At 34.8% G+C, this 22,845-nt stretch overlaps 1 protein-coding gene across 1 annotated transcript; it reads left to right on the plus strand.

The window, feature by feature from the left end:
- Positions 1–5,618: 5,618 nt before the first annotated feature.
- LOC138692189 (zinc finger protein 665-like) lies at positions 5,619–21,986 on the plus strand. The gene is made up of 7 exons (XM_069815258.1): positions 5,619–5,865; positions 8,237–8,374; positions 9,089–9,226; positions 9,950–10,087; positions 10,809–10,946; positions 14,350–14,432; positions 17,036–21,986. Exons 1-7 carry the CDS (start codon positions 5,749–5,751, stop codon positions 18,675–18,677), a joined length of 2,394 nt encoding a protein of 797 aa, XP_069671359.1. The 5' UTR covers positions 5,619–5,748; the 3' UTR covers positions 18,678–21,986.
- The last annotated feature ends 859 nt before the right edge of the window (positions 21,987–22,845 follow it).

Below are 22,845 nucleotides of genomic sequence, written 5' to 3' on the forward strand. Positions count from 1 at the left end.
TTTGTATATCTGTCTGTCTGTCTGTCTGGATGTTTGTTACCTTTTCACGCGATAATGGCTGAATCGATTTATATGAAAATTGTAATATAAATTAAGTTCGTTGTAACTTAGAATTTAGGCTATATGGCATTAAAAATATTTTATTTAAGAGGGGGTTATAAGGGTTATTGAATTAAATAAATCGAAATATCTCCCTTATTATTAATTTTCATGGAAAATATAACATAACAAAAGTTTCTTCAAAAAATAATTTTCGATAAGTTTTATTCCATGCTAAATTTTGATAGGGCTGATATTTAATGAGATAAATGAGTTTCAAAATTACAATAACAACGCCATCTAAGGCAGTGTAATGAAATAAAACACAAATGACTTCGTCTATAAGGGGCCTTGGACAACAACAAGCGAAAGCTATGAAACATACAGTAGCCTACAGAGAATGTTTCTGTGTTTGTATGCAGTAATATCGGAAGCTAAATTAACCGATTTGTATAATTAATTATTAATTCAACATTAGAAAGTGTTGTTTCTCTAGATGGACATAGTGCTATAATGTTATTACAGTAACTTCTGATTGAATCGAGGACAGGTAAGATTAAAATAGCTTCTTATGCACAGAAAACTTGATAGGCATTCGTTTCCTGTTTTTCCTGAAGTAATTTTTATGACTGGATCAAAATGATCGCATTTTTATTTTTTAATACAATTTAAATTAAGTAACATAATAAAAGATGTATCCTTCTATCTAACACGAATGTTCAGAGGATAAATTTACAATTTTATATTTTCATATCGTACAACATTCTCGCCACGAGACATAATCATATACTTTGTCTTTTCGGGATTTACTTCCAAACCTATTTCTTTACTTCAAGTAAAATTCCCGTATTTTCCGTAATAGTTTGTGGATTTTCTCATAAGATATTAATTCTTGGATGTTAAAATGTTTAAATAAATTGAGGATGAATTTTAAATCATATAATGGAGATAGATCATCTGAAGCATTACAATGTAGGTTTGAAGAAGATGAAGTTTGAGGCAAATATCGTCGAGATAGTGTGGGGAATTCATTTTTGTTGTTTTCTGGTGGATCAGGATTTGCTTCTACTTTGCTTCGTCTCTTAATGAAATGGTAAAAATGATTTATAAAACAGGGCATTCTCAGAAATTTGAAGCATGATTTCCTTGGCAATTCGCACATTTTACAGTATAGTTTGGTCCCTTTGTTGGGCCTTATATATAAGGTGATTTTGACCGCATTTCAAGCAGCTGGGTTCATGCTCAAAACCTCAGAACACATGCCCGAAAGATTGGCAATTGTGGCATTGTTCAAGACGTAATTGAGGATTATACGCTTCGACTTTGATAATTGCGTTTTACATAGTACTGAGTTAGGAAATTTCTTCTGATTTTGGGTTATTTTCAAGAATTGCTTGCAAAATAGGAAGTTTATTAGATTCTGTAGATTTTTTTTCTTTTTATTCATTGAACATTAATTACAGGGAAACCTAATGTTTTTATTTCATATTTAATTTCTTCCTGAGTTAATGAATGAACGAAACATATTCAATTGTGTACGCTTTCTTTCACTAAAAATAAGAGTGCACGCGGCAATTGAAAGCTATCCATTGCCAGTGCGTATTTCGTTCAACACTAGCGTGTAGCGACCAGTTGATTGTTCTAAGAGGCCGCGAATAAACTGAAAATTTTTTTGTTTAGTGATGGTGGACCTTTTAAGCTGAAAATGGCGGCATGTACGATTAGCTTCATTGAAGATTATAGCAAATGCAAGTGCCTATGGATTGTTGAACTACAATTTTGCTAATCAAGTAGGACTAAGTATTGGATTGATATTTAATATTTGTTCATTAAAAATATATACATAGTGAAAATGACATTCAACACGGTGCACCATGTAGACACAAAATTTGCATGCATCTTAATTTAACGTTCGTTTTCAACTTGCTTCTTTCAATATTGTCTCCCAATTCCACCTGTAAACGCGTGGAAAATTGAACCGTCAAGATGCAGCTTTAGTGATTTGTTGATACACTCTTTCTTTGGGAAAGACATTTGATGGCTACAACAGATGCATATGCCATTCCACAGCTCTTCATGGACGCAACAAATTTTTAAAGACTTGATGGAATTACTAATGGGTGTTTGGTAAGAAAAATTGATGCTTCTTTTGAAAATGAGGCTGTATTTATTTGACAGGAATGTCGTCGCTTTCTTTAATCAAGTTTCGAATTGTTATTTTATCACTTCATAATTGATTTTCTAACGGTGGTTACTAATTTCAACAAAATCATTAGTGGCGTGCATCATAAAATCATCCAATCAAATCGTCTCATATCTACTCGTTTTACCTTTATAAAAATATTATAACAATAAGAAGTAATTTGCTATCGATCCTACATGTTTACACATATTTTGTCATTGTCATGTTTATGAAACGCTGTTGACAATTCACAAATTGTATTTGTCAAAGCAGGTAAGAATGGTCAGAAAATAAATGCTACAATATTCCGACATATTTGTAGAATTGTCATGATTGTAGGACCTGTCAGCTTTATGATACAGAATGCTGATAACCTGCGGTTAGATTAGGTGTGTATTACGTTACAGATTAGGTTATTTATGTAGTATTATGTGAGCGGTTTTTTTTAAGTTAGATTAGGTATCTAGTAGCTATTATGTGTGATGTGTTGGCTACATTGAAAACCCCATAATTCCTTCCCTCAAATTACGTCATATGCAGGAAGTATCACAGTGTTTTTGTCAGGCATGACGAATTTGATATATGAGTAAGGTATGTATTTGGGGTCGGATTGTAAGGCATACAGCTCTCCTAGTCACCACATCCAATTTCCACTAATCCACACTATAAATCCTAAGCATTTTCAGGGTATTTCAGGTATTTAGAAACTGTCCCGGTCACCTGAGTTGTTTATGTGAAAGCTTAGGTTAGGTTATTATTTGTGTAGATTGTCCACACCTGTGGAGTAACGGTCAGCGCGTCTGGCCGCGAAACCAGATGGCCCGGGTTCGAATCCCGGTGGTGGCAAGTTGCCTGGTTGTGGTTTTTTCCGGGGTTTTCCCTCAACCCAATACGAGCAAATGCTGGGTAACTTTCGGTGCTGGACCCCGGACTCATTTCACCGGCATTATCACCTTCATATCAATCAGACGCTAAATAACCTAGATGTTGATACAGCGTCGTAAAATAACCCAATTAAATAAAATAAATTGTGTAGATTCAGTGAGAGGTTAGGTCATGTTAAGTTAGAATAGGTGTGTGGTATTATGTGAGCAGTGTTGGCTACACTGAGAATCCCTTTGTTCCCAACCTAAAATTACGCGCATTCAGGAAATATGGCAGTGTTCTTCATTCACGCATGACTAATTTGGTATTCCAAGTATGAAGTATTTGGGGTGCATCGGGCAGGCATTCAGCTCTCCTAGTCATCACATCTAAAATCCACTACTGTGTGGCCCATGCTATAAACCGTAAGTATTTTCAAGGTATTTCACATTGGCAGTGATAAAAGTGTGCAATATTCGTTTACAGTCTCAGATGGATACTCTACTTTGAATCTATTAATCAGTAATATTGACAAAAAACTAATAACACTATAATTATAAACAATGAAACATGAAACTACAGCCGTTTTGAATCTCGATTAGAGATGGCCGATATTTCACAAACCGATATTTTGTCACAGGTATTTTTTTGTCACAGATGAACCTGTGACTGATGATGCGAAATATCTGTGACAAAATATCGCTACCGAAATCTGCTCCGTATTCAGTAGTCTGTGACTAAAATATCACTAGTGATCGATTCAGTACTATTATCTCTTAGGAACAGGGAGTCTGTGACGTTCTCAGAACTTTCTCCTCTACGTCGTGGGTTTGCGCATGCGCATGATACAGTAACAGCAATCGGGCGGTGACATTTGATTATTTTTTCGTGATATTTTCTTCAATATTATTTTTTGCAAAGTGATGATTTGTTGCAAAGTTATTAGCGGCATTATAATAATATAATTATCAGTCTGAAAATTTTGTTTTCATAGTTAGTCTGTAGCCTATATATGTTTTATAAATATTTTATGCATTCTCCGAGATCTTTACATTTTCATATAACTGTGAATTCATATTAACTTATATGTATTTTCCACTCAATTTTTACGCAGTAGCAATATTTTTTCAGTTATACTTTTAATTACAAACAGAATAGTTAAAGGAGCTTACAACATTATCTTAATAATGTCACTGAACGTTATGCTCTTCCGAACTTTCGAAGCATTTCTCAGAAGCCGACAACAGCACCTATAGTATTAAAACCGAACGAGACAAAACTGGCTAATTTGGTGGGTAACTTATTTGACTAAACTAACCTTGAGATAGTTTTCTTCGTATTCCCCTTATACACTTTGCATATACGAATCTGTGACAGGTCAGGTTTGGTTAGTTTAAGCTTTTATTATGCCTAGACATATATGATCAACAACTAAACTAGCGTTGAGGTAGTTCTCTTCGTACTCCGCGCATACACCTTACATATACGAATCTGTGACAGATTAGGTTTGGTTAGTTTAGGCTTTGCTATGCCTTGCATATACGATCACCTGCATCTCCACAAAAAATCAAATTCAACTATTTTCATTTCCGATATCACCGAAACTACCTCAGCGCTAGTTTAACCCGATCAACTGCATCTCCACAAAAAATTCCTTATAAATGCAATGATTTTCACGTCCGAAATTGCCAAAACTACTTCAGCGCTAGTTTCACCATCTTATTATAAATGATGTGATTACTTCAGATATCACCGAAACTACCTCAGCGCTAGTTTAATCCGAACAACTGCATCTCCACAAAAATTCCTTAGAAATGCAACGATTTTCACGTCCGAAATAGCAAAAACTACTTCAGCGCTAGTTTTACCGTCTTATTATAAATGATGTAGTGATTACACGATTTAAATAATACTCCATTGATTACCAGTACCACTTTATCTTTTGTAAAATCCTATCTGAACAACTGTTTTGTTTCGTAATTATTTTCCAATGTTTTTCCGAATACTTATGTTTCGTTAATTTTTATTCTATGACTGAATATTATAATGTTAATGCACGACTTAAAATAATTATCCATTAAATTATATACAATAAAAATGATCAATTTTTAAAACGATTAGGATAATCACATAACCTCAATTTCTCCATATCCAACTACATTTAAAAATGAGCAATTGATTCAATATTTATAATATAACCTCTTGATACAAGAGGTTAACTTTTGACATTTATTTATTTATTAATGGTACATGTACATAATTTATTTGTTGGATTTTCCCATATAAATCACTGATGTGTGGCGCGTATAGAGAAATCGCATTCACATTTCATTGCTCTTCAATATTTCCTGCTAGTTTTTATCGGTGTGACAAAATATCGGTGTAATTCATGCATATTGTGCTTACTTATCGATATAAAATATCGGTGTGACAAAATCACAGATAAAAGTCACAGATATTTAATTGTCACAGTCACAGTTGTCACAGATACTTGAAAATATCGTTTAAGCTCATCTCTAATCTCGATCGTCTGTTTGATCACGGCCATTTGGAAAAACCTCGTTATTTCGTTAAGGATTTAGTCAGCCCTGACATACGGTATTGAAGAAGGTACTGTATGAAACAATTTAACGAATATCACCTGTGGTACATAGTCCTACGCAATGATGTCTTATTCCTCCGAGGATTATGTGGACCAGGGATATGCGGTCACATCTGAGGTTAAATTCGAGAAAGAACAGGTGCCAATTTCGTTCGCTTTAGTCAAACGCGAACCTGAGGTAAGTGGAACACAAGTAATGCACTAGGTACCTATTCTTCTTCCATTGTCTGTCTTGTATTTTGATTGTCACAGTAGTATTTGCAGCACAGTAGTAGATCTTTTGGCTTTGTATCTACTACTTATGTCATGTTGCAAAGAAGTCTAATGTTGAACTTATCTGGTTTTATGTTTCAAAATTGGAAAAGAAATTGCTTGTTACATTTATCCTTAAAGGTTGCCAAATCACACTATTCCCGCAGTGTTACTTAAGGACATGTCTCCGTTTGTTTTCTCCGTGTTTTGTCTAAATTTCTCAATCCGGGCACTCCTTTACGGTTTCAAATGATTAATTTTGTATTAGGTGTACGTACAAATATAGCTCCAATTACTTTATTAAGTTTTAGGCTATCTTTTAATAGGATTGCCATACGTCCGTATTTTGTACGGAGAGTTTGCATTTTAAGAGAGAGTAGGTTAACAATAATTGGTTGCTACATCCTTCAAGGGATGGCCCTTCTACATAGTCGCCAATGGTAGCCTAATAGCCATAGTTTCTTACACTTAGGTTTTAATATTATAGACTATCAAAGACCAAAGTACTACATTCACAGATTACAAAGCTCACTACCAGGAGAAAACAGAAATTTATCTCAGGCAGCCAAACAAACTGGCGATATTGGTCGCTGAAGGAGAAGATTTCGAAGCAAATATTATGAACTTTTACGACCAGTGGAAATCGTTTTGTAAGACGGCTCCAAAATGGGGACATTTCGTCTCCATTATTGTTGATACCCCTTTATTTTGAAAGAAGGCACCAGAATGAGGAAATTTCGTTTCCAGCTTTGTTCACCACATTCTAGTTTATCAACCAGGCCTACTGAAATTTATTGATTCAGAGAGATTCTAATGAGGAAGGGAAGAAATTTATTGAGTCATGCTAAACTTGGGAACAGAATCAGTTATTAAAACAAAGTAACTTGCAGCTTAGTTTACCGAGGTAAACTGTATAGAAGTCAATGTAAGAAAACGTAAAGTTAGTATAAAATTAGAAATATTAAAATGTCCCAGGGTCGAAATTAATATGAAAATAAAAAAACAAGCCGTTAAATAAAGTATCACCATATACCGGTTGATTCTGTAAGTGAATGAAAGAATTAACAGAAAATAGAGGAATCTCTGCTGAAGATTTTGAGATATTATGGAATTTGAAGTCTGTAAACTCAAATTAAGGCGATCATGTCAGTTTTTCTGTAAAAATCTGGGTCAGCATTGTAGACCACAAGATCACCTCATTGGGCCACATCTTCTGCCTCCCCGTCTGAAAGGCCACGACATGTAATCTTTCCTACTAGGGATGTTTGGAATTGCATCTTGCTGTACAGTTGTTCAATGGAATAAAAGCAAAGAATGGTTAAATGATTGGTTGATTGGCAAACTTACTCGTGTTAAATTACACAAGCAACTGCGGCTTACAGCTGTTTCGGTGCTTTCACACCATCCTCAGAGCCCACTAGATCTCGGCGTCATCTCGAATTTCGCTGCCTGTTGTAGGGGTGCGTTTGCGTGTTGAAAAGTGTTGAAACGTGGAGTCAAATAGTGTGTGTGTTCTGAAATTGATCTGTCTGTTCAGAATTTGATCAGGGTGTTTTTTATTGTGTGTGGGTATATATATCGTATTGTTCTAGTGTGTTGAGTTTTTTGGTTTTTGTGTTGTAAGTGTAGGATTTCCATGTCTGTATTTATGTTATCGGATGTATGGTTAGCATTAGTTATGTGCTCGGCGTATGTGGATGTATTGTGTCCTCTGGTTATTGCTTTAATGTGTTCTTTGTAGCGTGCTTGGAATGATATGCCTGTCTGTCCAATGTAGAACTTGTAACTATTACATGTGAGTCTGTATACGCCTGTGTGGTTGTATTTATATTTAAGTGTACGCAAGATTCAAGATGGAAAGAATGGTTGTATTGGATTATCCACAGCTTAACTTCACACACAAGAAATTTCTAGCTCCAGTACTGTCGATCTTAAAATATTATATGACTGCTAACAACTAAACTTTTGAGAATCTTATTATACATCATCACAAGTTATTCAGATTTTGCGATTACCGCAACAAAATGCCAAAACTATGCTACAGTATTCCACAATAATGTTTTACGTGCAGGAAAGCCTGAAATGTCCAAAAAATGCGCGATTAACTTCGCTTATTCATAATCACAGACATACGTATATAATATTTATGACTTTCAAAAGGCGTGTAATATTATGCCACTGCATACGAATTCTGCACATATTCTTCATATTATATAGAAAGCAGCTTGTAACGTTAGAAGTCATCTTACAACCTCCTGTAATAAATTGTTGATTTAAGAAATCCCTTTGTACTGCAGGAACGGAATTTTTCGGATCATCATGTGACTGGTATAAAGGAGGAATATCAGGACCAGAGCCAAGATCTCACAACTGAGATCAAATTTAAGGAAGATCCGGTGCCGATTTCATTCCCTGTGCTGAAGCGTGAACCAGAGGTGAGTGTAGAACAAAAAGTGCACTATTTTCTTCTTCTTCTTCCACTGTTTATCTTGTGTTTTCATTGTAATGGACACTGCCTCTTCACAACAGTACTTGCAGTGCCTTTCAGTCAGTAACAGTGGCAGAAAAATCTCATCTCTATTCATTATTATGTATGTCTTGCTGCATTGTTATCTCGTTTTTTTTTTTTTAAACGAAATTGCTCGTTATACTCACTTGTAATGATTGCCATAGCTACATATTCCCACATTGTAATATTTTGATAATGGGTTGTACTTGGCTTTATTTCCTTTTTTTTTTTTTCTTTATGTCATTGTCTAAAATTCTCGATGGTTTTTCCGTTCGAAATTATTATAGAATTTGCTTAACATGTATGCAGAAATATTATCACCTGTCTTTATTTCTTTTTCACACATTATTTTAAAAAAATTGTATTTACAATATGTACTCTGTAGAACATTATGTTGTCCATAGACAAAATATATTTCGTAACTGTACGGTAAATTAAGGGACTTCCGTTGAGTGGATTCATAATCACAGACATACGTATATAATATTTATGACTTTCAAAAGGCGAGTAATATTATGCCACTGCATACGAATTCTGCACATATTCTTCAAATTATATAGAAGGCAGCTTGTAACGTTAGAAGTCATCTTACAACCTCCTGTAATAAATTGTTGATTTAAGAAATCCCTTTGTACTGCAGGAACGGAATTTTTCGGATCATCATGTGACTGGTATAAAGGAGGAATATCAGGACCAGAGCCAAGATCTCACAACTGAGATCAAATTTAAGGAAGATCCGGTGCCGATTTCATTCCCTGTGCTGAAGCGTGAACCAGAGGTGAGTGTAGAACAAAAAGTGCACTATTTTCTTCTTCTTCTTCCACTGTTTATCTTGTGTTTTCATTGTAATGGACACTGCCTCTTCACAATAGTACTTGCAGTGCCTTTCAGTCAGTGACAGTGGCAGAAAAATCTCATCTCTATTCATTATTATGTATGTCTTGCTGCATTGTTATCTCGTATTTTTTTTTTTATTTTAAAACGAAATTGCTCGTTATACTCACTTGTAATGATTGCCATAGCTACATATTCCCACATTGTAATATTTTGATAATGGGTTGTACTTGACTTTATTTCCTTTTTTTTTTTTTTTTCTTTATGTCATTGTCTAAAATTCTCGATGGTTTTTCCGTTCGAAATTATTATAGAATTTGCTTAACATGTATGCAGAAATATTATCACCTGTCTTTATTTCTTTTTCACACATTATTTTAAAAAAATTGTATTTACAATATGTACTCTGTAGAACATTATGTTGTCCATAGACAAAATATATTTCGTAACTGTACGGTAAATTAAGGGACTTCCGTTGAGTGGATTCATAATCACAGACATACGTATATAATATTTATGACTTTCAAAAGGCGAGTAATATTATGCCACTGCATACGAATTCTGCACATATTCTTCATATTATATAGAAAGCAGCTTGTAACGTTAGAAGTCATCTTACAACCTCCTGTAATAAATTGTTGATTTAAGAAATCCCTTTGTACTGCAGGAACGGAATTTTTCGGATCATCATGTGACTGGTATAAAGGAGGAATATCAGGACCAGAGCCAAGATCTCACAACTGAGATCAAATTTAAGGAAGATCCGGTGCCGATTTCATTCCCTGTGCTGAAGCGTGAACCAGAGGTGAGTGTAGAACAAAAAGTGCACTATTTTCTTCTTCTTCTTCCACTGTTTATCTTGTGTTTTCATTGTAATGGACACTGCCTCTTCACAATAGTACTTGCAGTGCCTTTCAGTCAGTGACAGTGGCAGAAAAATCTCATCTCTATTCATTATTATGTATGTCTTGCTGCATTGTTATCTCGTATTTTTTTTTTTTTATTTTAAAACGAAATTGCTCGTTATACTCACTTGTAATGATTGCCATAGCTACATATTCCCACATTGTAATATTTTGATAATGGGTTGTACTTGACTTTATTTCCTTTTTTTTTTTTCTTTATGTCATTGTCTAAAATTCTCGATGGTTTTTCCGTTCGAAATTATTATAGAATTTGCTTAACATGTATGCAGAAATATTATCACCTGTCTTTATTTCTTTTTCACACATTATTTTAAAAAAATTGTATTTACAATATGTACTCTGTAGAACATTATGTTGTCCATAGACAAAATATATTTCGTGACTGTACGGTAAATTAAGGGACTTCCGTTGAGTGGATTCATAATCACAGACATACGTATATAATATTTATGACTTTCAAAAGGCGAGTAATATTATGCCACTGCATACGAATTCTGCACATATTCTTCATATTATATAGAAAGCAGCTTGTAACGTTAGAAGTCATCTTACAACCTCCTGTAATAAATTGTTGATTTAAGAAATCCCTTTGTACTGCAGGAACGGAATTTTTCGGATCACCATGTGACTGGTTTAAAGGAGGAATATCAGGACCAGAGCCAAGATCTCACAACTGAGATCAAATTTAAGGAAGATCCGGTGCCGATTTCATTCCCTGTGCTGAAGCGTGAACCAGAGGTGAGTGTAGAACAAAAAGTGCACTATTTTCTTATTCTTCTTCCAATGTTTATCTTGTGTTTTCATTGTAATGGACACTGCCTCTTCACAATAGTACTTGCAGTGCCTTTCAGTCAGTGACAGTGGCAGAAAAATCTCATCTCTATTCATTATTATGTATGTCTTGCTGCATTGTTATCTCGTATTTTTTTTTTTTTATTTTAAAACGAAATTGCTCGTTATACTCACTTGTAATGATTGCCATTGCTACATATTCTCACATTGTAATATTTTCATAATGGGTTGTACTTGACTTTATTTCCTTTTTTTTTTTTTTCTTTATGTCATTGTCTAAAATTCTCGATGGTTTTTCCGTTCGAAATTATTATAGAATTTGCTTAACATGTATGCAGAAATATTATCACCTGTCTTTATTTCTTTTTCACACATTATTTTAAAAAAATTGTATTTACAATATGTACTCTGTAGAACATTATGTTGTCCATAGACAAAATATATTTCGTGACTGTACGGTAAATTAAGGGACTTCCGTTGAGTGGATTCCAGAGGAGTTTCTAAATTTTGCATAATGTTCTGAGTCATCTGGAGAGATACGGCATACATCAAAGTATTCTATATTTTACTTACTTTTTTTCTATCAATGAAGTGCATTCAATTTCAATATAGGTAGGAAAACGTAAGGTTAAGAACTTCATGTGGCAAGTCTTCAAATTATTAAAAATAGAAATAGAGCTTTTGAATTTTCTTGAACTGATTTTGGGTGGATTCCAATTTAGTTACAAAACTCGGTAAATTTGCCTGAATGGTTCAACGACATTTCTAAACATTTTTGATGTCTGAGATTTAGGCATTATATTCATAGGAAAGGAAACCTGAGCGCTGAATCCTTACATGAAAAATGGTGAAATTATATCGAAAGTAGCTTTGAAAATCCACGGTATTCAAAGTGATACTGCTTTTCTCTTTCTCCTGCAAAATCTTTTTAAATGCACATAGCGAATTTTGGAGGTGCAGTGACGTTTTGTCACTGGCAAAAAAAGTCTGCAAATCGTTTTAGAACTGAACATAGTTTCTGTTCTCCTCGTCAGTAAGTTAGAATGAATCAGAAATATATTGAAATTCTTCTCCTACAAATTGCAGTAAAATAACAACCTATTTTTCGAATATAAGGACCTAGTGCAGTTGTGCAGTTTATTTATTAAAGGGAGGTTAGCTAGAAGAATACAATTAATACAGGTAAATGCAAATCCAGTATACGAATAGATTAAAATAATACCTATAAGGAGAAAGCTATGTGTATACTAAGTTTTAATAAATTTGAGGACCGAATGAGTAGAAAGAAGTTACGTTTTATTCTTTTTCTTCTGTTGAAATTCTATATACCAGAATTCCGCTATTTGCCTACTGAAAATCTGCAGAGTCTGGTGTACTTTATTTTTTTTTACTTACTTATTTAATGACGCTGTTTCAACTACGATCTTATTTAGAGTCGTTGAGATTGGTGATAGATGATATTTGACGAGATGAGATTGAGGATTCGCCACACATTACCTGACATTTGTCTTACGGTTGGTGAAAACCTCTCAAAAAACCCAACTAGGTAATGAGCCTAAGCAGGAATCGAACCCGCGCCCCAGCGCAACTCCGGATCGGTAGGCAGCCTGCTGTATGATCGGGAATTTTCTGAGGAAAGAATTCCTCGTTTCGCAATACACACAATCGGTTCAAACACTGAAGATAGTTTGCGTTGCATGAGCTACAGTTTGTGGTGAAAAAGAGATATGATTTTTGTCAGGATACAGGAAAGAATTTTTTGTCCTGTTAGAAGAAGACAGGTTATTTTTCACGGAGAGCAAAATGAAAATAAATACAAATACTAGTAGGTAGGTTGTTGATGCAAGTAGTTAGATTAATGGTAGAGTCTGGGTTGTTGCCTCCTGTAACATATTTGTTCCTCTTGTTTTTCATTCCTACATTCTCTTTGAAGTTAAAAATATTAATCCTTTTCTTTTATCTATCAGTAATAACAAATGATAACAATCTGCATCAAGCGCAGATTTGAAAACATGCTTATATTAAAAACATAAGATAGTGAAAAAAGAACACTTCTGTTGCTCGGTTAAAACTGCTTCTAGGAGGTCATAATGTTTTGTGCCAAATTCTGGCGCCATTATGCAACGTTTGCGAAGCCTTTAATTTTTAATCCCTGGAAAAAAAATATTGACCTTCGATATGCCGTACTATTTAGCCAAAGAAGATTGTCCTTACTGTGACCATCCAGATAATAGTGCATGTAAGCTCTGAATTCAGGAAATGACTCAGGTCAGTCTTAAGTAAACACAGCATAGGTGTATTAGCAGCAGAGAAGAGAATAACTGACGCTCATGTAGGGTAGCCAGATCACTAAATTTAAACTATCCTGCCAACTATTTTAAATGGCTTTATGAAAGAAATTGTCTGATGCATTGAGTATCTTAACAACACATGTAATGATTTTGTATGTTTTCTAATTTCCTAGATAACAAATTAAGAAAACACGCATAATTATAATTGCATTGCAATAATTTTCTGTAATTAAATTTTGCATTTTTAACATAAAATTTAAATATACTTTCAAAAATTGTATTATTTCTATTTGTTAATATTATGTAGGCTACTTTCTTTCTCTCCTCAACATATTTTGCTCCATGTGCTTGTTCACTATTCTTCATATTTTCATTCCCCACTATGTTCACTTCAAAAAATATATATATAAAATTGAAAAAGTCCACACCTGTGGAGAAACGGTCAGCGCGAATGGCCGCGAAACCAGGTAATCTGGGTTCGAACCCTGGTTGGGGCAAGTTACCTGCTTGAGGTTTTTTCCGAGGTTTTCCCTCAACCCAATACGAGCAAATGCTGGGTAACTTTCGGTGCTGGACCCCGGACTCATTTCACCGGCATTGTCACCTTCATTTCATTCAGACTCTAAATAACCTGAAATGTTGATACAACGTTGTAAAATAACCAAATAAAATATAAATGAAAAATTGAAAATATTTTATTTTATATGTTAATGCACATATATTTATATCATTTATTTGTATTTTATAGTGCTCATTCCCTCTAAATCCCCCCAAATTCCCCTCCTCCCTGCGAACATCAGCTTTAGATTATATGAGTCTGCTAGTGGATTTCAAATTACACTTTGAGTGTGTCACATGTTGAGAAAGGTTGAAAACCCATGTTTTGCAAGGAAAAGAATTATCCCATGAAAATTCAGAACCATGAATTGTCCTCTATTAACTAAAATTTCTACTACACCTAATGCGATTTAAATGCAGTTCTTTGCAATCTAACATCTATGTGCTTCTCTTAATGTAAATATTGCTATCTTCCTGTTTTATTTGTTGTCTATTTTTAGGAAGAGCAGATTGACTCGGACACAGTAAATGATGACCCATGGATGGAAGTAACGGCAGATGACAACGAGGTTTCTACTGAAAGGTGAGTGTTTGCACTGTATCCATAATCCACAAATTGCCAATTGTAAATGTGGTGTAAATGAGCAAAGAGTTGAATATAATCTGCCTACGTTCCCCTTACATTGACTCGAAAGCTAATTTCATACCTGAACAAAAATGATATTGAAAATTTCAAGCCCTTTCCAATACCCACAGTTCCAATCACTCTGTGTCCTTCGTAGATAACGCAACCTATTTTCCAAGCTCTAATATTCTATTTTTTTTCCTACATAAATTATATATGTTTTGTTTGATACTTCATGCTCGACCATGCCGAAATGTAGTAATTATACACCTGGTAGTAGTCCTTTAATGCATGTCATTAAAGTACACCTGTTCATTAAAGTTCAGGTTTTCGATTATTCTCGGATATGCAATCGAAAGACAACGAAGGAAACGTCACGGAGGCTGGAAATCCAATACTGTCGCAGAAGGTTATATTCTGTTACTATAATAATTACCGTTAATTGAAAAACTATATTCAAATAAATTCAATTTGTCATCTCGTTTTTCAAATCTAAATCAATTTCAAGGTTATACATTCTCTGCATTACATCAAGGTCAATAACATTATTGTTCCTCGGTAAAAATCAATACTTTCGCGTCTGCGCACATCTCACAATTCACGACCTATGATCAAGGTCACTTCCGATCTTCTGTCAGATACAAATAAAGTGAATACTTCTAAATAGTTTCAACTTAGAAATATGGTCGAGCATAAAAAGTCGTATGAAACTTGCCTATAATGGTAATTAAGACTCTCGTATGAAAATTATGAAACTGGCTTTCACTCGTTTCATAAACAAACATACTTGCGTCTTAATTACTATCATTGGCTCGCTGCATAATGTACTATTATCACAGTCTAGTATATACAGTCACGAAGCTCAATACTAAATATGCAAACGTAAATAGTTGAAATATGCATCCATAGAAAGTTGCTCACCACCAGGATCGCTACTATCGCTTCATCACAGACTCTTTCCTTAGCAGACCGTAAAATGTATTGTACTTTCGATATGGTGTTCTTTTGAAAAAATTAACACCTTCCTGCCACTATTGAAATAAGAAATACATAAGGTTTATATATTATTTTCATAAAATACATATTATATTCTATAAACTCACCTTCCTTAATTTTTCGGAAGAAAACTCTAACCAATTTTTCTTACTACAAACGTCTAATTGACCCATATTATTTTTCAAATTATTGTATTTTAGCCATTTACAGTTATTACAACTGATAACGAACTTTTAAAGAAATGCGAAATACGGCACAATCAATGCTTTTTCGATCTAGACCAAGCCGTAATGTTTGTTCGGGTTTTCTATATCAGAGTATGGAGTTCAGTGAAATATTATAACTTTATTGCTTATCATTGCTAAGCTTTATTTAGTGTAATGTGTTATGAGTTCCGTTTACATCTTGTTGCGTAATATTTGCAGAAATAATTACAAAACTGTGTTATATTAATGTGAAGAGAATTTTATATGTTAACATAATCTGTTCGCGTTAAGGTTTCTAGTTTATAATGGAAGCTGTTTTGTGGTTTCATAAAAAAGAATTCATATTGGGATTTCAATTTAGCACACCTACCTTCCTTAATTTTAGACAAAACGTTTACCATGCCACTCCCATGACATTAGCGTACGTACAATTGTGTTACTTCGTCTCTGAAGTAGTAATTCAGTACTCAATTGTAGTATTAAAATACAGACAAATTGAATGTCCCGGGTATCGTACTTGACATTATGCTTAATTATTATGTATGATTGCGAATTTAGGAATATAAGTTAAATATAGTAAACATAACCTATAATTTTCACATGAATGGCAGGGCATTCGAGATCACTAAATTTAGACAGAAAGGGGAAACTCGTTCAGTAAACATAACCTATAATTTCAACATATCTAAATATCCGTGCGGTGCAATTGAAAATTATTGAATCGTGCATAAATGAATGTACAAGAATTTCGCAATATTTTATCGAAATAAACGCAGGTATTACACATACGAACAACGTAATTTTCACACCTTAAATTATATTATATCTTAACTCGCAAGTGACTTAAGTCTGAAGTGTCTCATAATCGTTGTTTTAAATTTTATTAACGGAAATACACTACATTTTAGAGATACATATGTTACTGATTATGCACTCCAACTAATTTATATGGTTCAAACGCCACCCTTCGTGATCGGGTTAAGCGAATTACATGATCTGTCTAACGGCCTGTATTAGACCAGGATGGGTGTGGCACAGTCTATTGTTCCTAGTACTCACAGCTCTCCAAGCGGCTAGCAACTACCGCGAGATTTCCAAAAAAGTCACCCCAAGCTTCGTGGCTGTATATAGTAGACTGTGCTATTATAATTATTTTTGTATGTATACAGGAGTATAATGTTAATTTTAAAAGCGTCCTTTGATATGTATAAGTAACCGACTAAACCGTTAATTTACGACGATGTATCTCCAACGCAGATGTACCTCCTGCTCAAGTGCGTTTAATCTCATTTGGGTATTCAACATAGGCCTATATTTGTTGTCTCTATGGTAGGGACTGATAGAATATTTTGTTCATAGGATTGGAACGCCCTCTGAGAGCAAATCATCAAAATCCGTCGCTATTGCACATCAAGAGGACTCTACTGTATGTCAGATTCTAAATAAATCAGGATCCTCGCAAGAACCTGTTGGGACTCATGACGATTTGAGGGAATCTGTGTTCAAAACATCTGAACAGTGTTTCTCGAAATCGTCAAAACAGAAAAGGCGTTCACTCGAGCACGGAGGCAAGAAGTTCTACAAATGCGGTGTTTGTGGGAAGTCTTTCTCGCATCTGTCTGACCTAAGGAAACATGAACGTCGTCACACAGGAGAGACACCTTTCAAATGCGATGTGTGTGGTAAATGTTTCTCACTATCGGGTTCGCTCAAGCGCCATGTACGCCGTCATACAGGCGAGAAACCTTTCAAATGCGATATGTGTGATAAGTGTTTCTCACATGCGAGTTCGCTCAAGTGCCATGTACGCCGTCACACAGGCGAGAAACCTTTCAAATGCGATGTGTGTGATAAGTGTTTCTCACAATTAACTGCACTCAAGTGCCATTTACGCCGTCACTCAGGCGAGAAACCTTTCAAATGCGATGTTTGTGGTAAGTGTTTCTCACTATTGAGTGCACTCAAATGGCATGTACGGTGTCACACAGGCGAGAGACCTTTCAAATGCGATATGTGTTTTAAGTGTTTCTCACAATCGAAAGATCTCAAATGCCATGTACGCTGTCACACAGGCGAAAAACCTTTCAAATGCGATATATGTGGTAAGTGTTTCTCAGTATCGACTTCGCTCAAGAGCCATGTACGCCTTCACTCAGGCGAGAGACCTTTCAAATGCGATATATGTGGTAATTGTTTCTCACATTCAAGTTCGCTGAAGAGCCATGTACGCCGTCACACAGGCGAGAAACCTTTCAAATGCGATATGTGTGATAAATGTTTCTCACAATCGAGTGCACTCAAGTGCCATGTACGCCGTCACACAGGCGAGAAACCTTTCAAATGCGATATGTGTGATAAGTCTTTCTCTCAATCGACTGCGCTTAAATGCCATGTACACACTCATACAGGCGTGAAACCTTTCAAATGCGATGTGTGTGGTGCGTGTTTCTCAATATCCAGTCAGCTCAAAATCCATGTACGCCGTCACACAGGCGAGAAACCTTTCAAATGCGATATGTGTGATAAGTGTTTCTCACAATCAAGTGGGCTCAAATACCATGTACACTCTCATACAGGCGTGAAACCTTTCAAATGCGATGTGTGTGGTGCGTGTTTCTCAATATCGAGTCAGCTCAAAATCCATGTACGCCGTCACACAGGCGAGAAACCTTTCAAATGCGATATGTGTGATAAGTGTTTCTCACAATCAAGTGCGCTCAAATGCCATGTACACTCTCATACAGGCGTGAAACCTTTCAAATGCGATGTGTGTGGTGCGTGTTTCTCAATATTGAGTCAGCTCAAAATCCATCTACGCCGTCACACAGGCGAGAAACCTTTCAAATGCGATGTGTGCGGTAAGTGTTTCTCACAATCTAGTGCGCTCAAACGCCATGTACACTCTCATACAGGCGTGAAACCTTTCAAATGCGATGTGTGTGGTGCGTGTTTCTCAATATTGAGTCAGCTCAAAATCCATGTACGCCGTCACACAGGCTAGAAACCTTCCATATGCGATGAGTGTGGTAAGTGCTTCTCACAATCGAGTGCTCTGGAGTACCATATACGCCGTCACACAGGAGAGAAACCTTTCAAATGAAATGTGTGTGGTAAGAGTTTCTCGCAATCCAGTACGCTCAAAAGCCATGAACGCCGTCAGGCTAGAAACCTTGCAAATGCGATTAGTGTTTCTCGCATTTCGAATCCCTTAAATGCCATTCACTCATCCGCACAGGCGACAAACTCTTCAAGTGCAACCTTTTGTGTTAAATCTTGCTCGTGGAACAGGGAACGCATACACACAGGTCAGAAGCCTTTTAAATGCGAAGTTTGTTTTAAGTGCTTCTCGCTAACACATAATCTGAAATCTCATGAATGCAGTCACACAGGCGAGAAACCTTTCAATTGCGATGTGTGGTAGTGTTTCTCACAATTCAGTTGTCTCAAATGCAATGAACGTTTTCACACAGGCGAGAAACCGTTCAAATGCGAATTGTGTTGTAAGTGTTTCTCACAATCGAGGAGTCTGAAATTCCTTGAACGTCTGCGTACAGGCCGATATCTCACCGATGAAGACATGAACGATTGTACACAAGAGAAACTTTTTAAATGGAAAGTTTGTGGTGTGTCCCTCAATCGAGTATCCTAAAAAGATGTGAACACTATTGTAAGGTAACAAAAAAAACTTTAGATTATGTTGTTTTTAATGTTTCCCAATCTCTGGTTACGTTAATGTCCGTAAACGCAAGCGTACAGGAGAATACACTTTCAAATGCGAGGTTTGCTTTATGCCATTTTCGCAGTGCAGTATTTTAGTAATTATTGGTCACCAGCACACTGTTGAGAAGCCTTCCAAATGTGGTGTTATTGTAAGTGTCTTGCAGTTAAATGTTTTAAAACGTCACAGGCGGGAAGCCTTTAGAAATCATATGTTTCTCATAAGCATTTGTTATATATACGTGATTTAATACGCTAGCATACTAGCGAAAAGCCTTTCAAATGTGATATTTGTCGAAATTGTTTTCCTGGTTAGCGTGTGTTAAGTAATCATTTATTCAAACATGTTGCTAACAAATGTGTTCTTAAACATAGTGACTATAAATCTTTGTAATGCGATGTCCAAGTTACATATTTCTTGCCTTCGTCTAATCAGAAAATTTCAATAACGCCAGCAAGCCTGATAAACGTTTCGAAGTCGTGTTTTTCAAACGTTTTGTGAAACGTTTTTCTCTTGTCAGTTACGTTTTATAATTCATGTACTGAAATTTTACTCTCAGTGTGCCCTTCTACTGCCATAAGCGTGGTAATTGTGTTTCAGAGGGAAAAAAAATGTAAATTCATGAACCCAATTATACAAATCAAAGGGCATTCGGGCATAAAGCTATGGTTCCGCTCATCACCAAGCGACCAATGTTGATGACAGCTCAGCGTTCAACGTCACCTGATTAGTCTCGTTACAGCTAACATCGTCCCCTTCGCCATCTGAAGTATTATACCTTGAGAAAATTTGAATCCTGGAACAAAATTTGGAGACAATACTTCTGCTTAATTTTTTGGTACTTATTTTTATAGTAGAAAAGGAAGGCCTAAATGGTATCAGACAGCTACCCTGTCTATTTCAAGTGGCATATATATAGAAGTTTTCAAAATTGTTGTCCGATTGAGCGTTCCCTGTCGAGAAAATTAATTCTAACTTTCGTTATAAATAATATTAGTTACTATATTGAAGCTAATCTCCAAGTGCTTCAACTGAAATCTAGTTCCAGAACACACTTCATCACGAATTTTTAAAATCTGATGTAATTGTTTACATCTTTGCCATCTTATAGGATTAAACATATTGGAAGATATCCCTTGACGCTCTATATATTCGTATATTTTTAACGACACCAGATTTAGCCTCTTTATATCAAGTCTGTCTTTCAGAAACGGCAGTAATTTAATTATTGTTTCTCCAATGCATAGGAATGTGCATAGAATTAGCAGCTTTTTTTTTTTTTACTTTTTCATTAGGAACAGCAATACATTTTGCAGTAATATATTGAATTAGAAATAACATCACCCTTAAGGGGAGAGGATGGTATTTTTTGGTGAAAAATGAGTAAATTAAAAAAAAATCTTTAAAATGCTCTGTGATATATGTGGAATGCATAGCATAATATTTTGTGGGTATTTGTGCCCTTATCAGATGTTGAGACGCCATTTTTTTTCTTTTTGCGCTATCGATTTTTAAATTACTCGCCTCCTTTTATCGGTTTATGGTAACTTCATTTTTTTGCTACATTGCCAGACAAAAATGGATATAATTTCTGAACTATTAAAGATACATGCATGATATTTAGAACACACATTCTTTAGACTATTAGGAAACTTTTCTCTGTAACACAATTTTGTTAATTGATTTCTTTTTAAAACTACGTCCGTTTGTTTGCAAGAAAGGAATTCAGAAAAGTGTTATTAAATTTCAATTGTTTATTTTACAAACGTAGGGACCAATATCAACATTCTGTTACAGACAGTTTGTAGAGCATTCTTTTGCAAGTACATTGCAAAAAACTGGATGAACATACCTTTAAAAATGGTTTAGATATATCGATTTTAGTAAAATCCTGCATTGGGTATATTTTTTTCAAATCTGGGCCCCCAAATAATTTTTTTCGAAATATTTATTTTTGATTAAGTTTCTACAAGTATGAGCTCTCTACATACCAAAAATTAAAATTTTAAACCAAATAGGAAAAAAGTTTTAAAAAGTACCATCCTCTCCCCTTAAGAAAATTGTGACTTTATTTTTCCCCTGTATTCTTCATAAATATTACACAGTTTATTCCATGTGTAATCCTTTATCTTTCAGAGTTGTGTAAAATGGATGGCCGTACTTTACTGTTGACGTCGCCAATGTTTTTGTAACCTATACGTTACTCATATTTGATTAATATAATTTAGAATGTAGCCGCCTTTTCCTTGAGAAGTTTTATGACACCACACAATATTTTTTTTTTGTCATGTGTAGTTTTTTATATTATTTTGTGGTATATGATGTATGGAAATTTTGTTGGTAGAATGTATACTTCGATCCTCAAACTTAAGGTGCATCTACACGGTTCAACTTCCCTTCGAACTTCAAGCGTTCAAGTATTGCATGCCAGCCAGCATCCTATTTCTTTGATGAAAATAGACATTCATATTAAGCGATTTGCTTTTGACTCCGAAAATGTAATTGTCTCCATTGTCTGCATTGATTTTAAGCAATGTTTGGCAATTGATCTGGTAACTGTTATCTATACTAATAATAAATCTGTAGCCGAAATTTTTCTGGTAATTTTCGATTTTCCAAAAATAATTGCTCCTAACATATATAATTAACCACCTTGAAACCGAAAATCGCTTTCTTGAAATATTTGTGTGTATGTCTGTCTGTCTGTCTCTCTGTATGTTTGTTACCTTTTCACGCGATAATGGCTGAACGGATTTCGATGAAACTTGGAATGTAAATTAAGTTCGTTGTAACTTAGATTTCAGGCTATATGGCGTTCAAAATACATTATTTAAAAGGGGAGTTATAAGGGGGCCTGAATTAAATAAATCGAAATATCTCGCCGATTATTGATTTTTGTGAAAAATGTTACATAACAAAAGTTTCTTTAAAAATAATTTGCGATAAGTTGTATTCATTCAAAAAGTTTGATAGGACTGATATTTAATGAGATAAAGGAGTTTTAAAATTAAAATAACTGCCATCTAAGGCCGTATAATGAATTAAAAAACAAATGACTTCGTCTATAAGGGGCCTTGGACAGCAACAATCGAAAGCCATGAAAGATAGCCTACAGATAATGTTTCTGTGATTGTATGAAGTAATATCGGAAGCTAAATTAACCGATTTGTATAATTAATTATTATTTCACCATTGGAAAGTGTAGTTTCTCTAGATGGACATAATGCTATAATGTTATTACAGTAACTTCTGAGTGAATTGAGGACAGGTAAGATTAAAATAGCTTCTTATGCACAGAAAACTTGATAGGCTATTCTGTATATTCGTTTCCTGTATTTCTTAAAATAATGTTTATGTAAGTTACATCCATTATCAACACTCTTTTTATATAATATAATATAATAACATATTAATATAATATAATTTAAGTTATTTGAAGGGTTCAGAACCA

This window comes from Periplaneta americana, chromosome 16 (genome assembly GCF_040183065.1).
Source record: "Periplaneta americana isolate PAMFEO1 chromosome 16, P.americana_PAMFEO1_priV1, whole genome shotgun sequence".
In the NCBI taxonomy this organism is placed as follows: Eukaryota; Metazoa; Arthropoda; class Insecta; order Blattodea; family Blattidae; genus Periplaneta; species Periplaneta americana.

What these genes read in the sequence shown, in the direction of transcription:
- LOC138692189 (XM_069815258.1), top strand. Translation starts at nt 5,749, where the DNA reads ATGATGTCTTATTCCTCCGAGGATTATGTGGACCAGGGATATGCGGTC. An exon ending in TAGTCAAACGCGAACCTGAG is followed by an intron (nt 5,866 to 8,236) that starts GTAAGTGGAACA and finishes TTTGTACTGCAG; the next exon opens with GAACGGAATTTTTCGGATCA. An exon ending in AACGAGGTTTCTACTGAAAG is followed by an intron (nt 14,433 to 17,035) that starts GTGAGTGTTTGC and finishes TTTTGTTCATAG; the next exon opens with GATTGGAACGCCCTCTGAGA.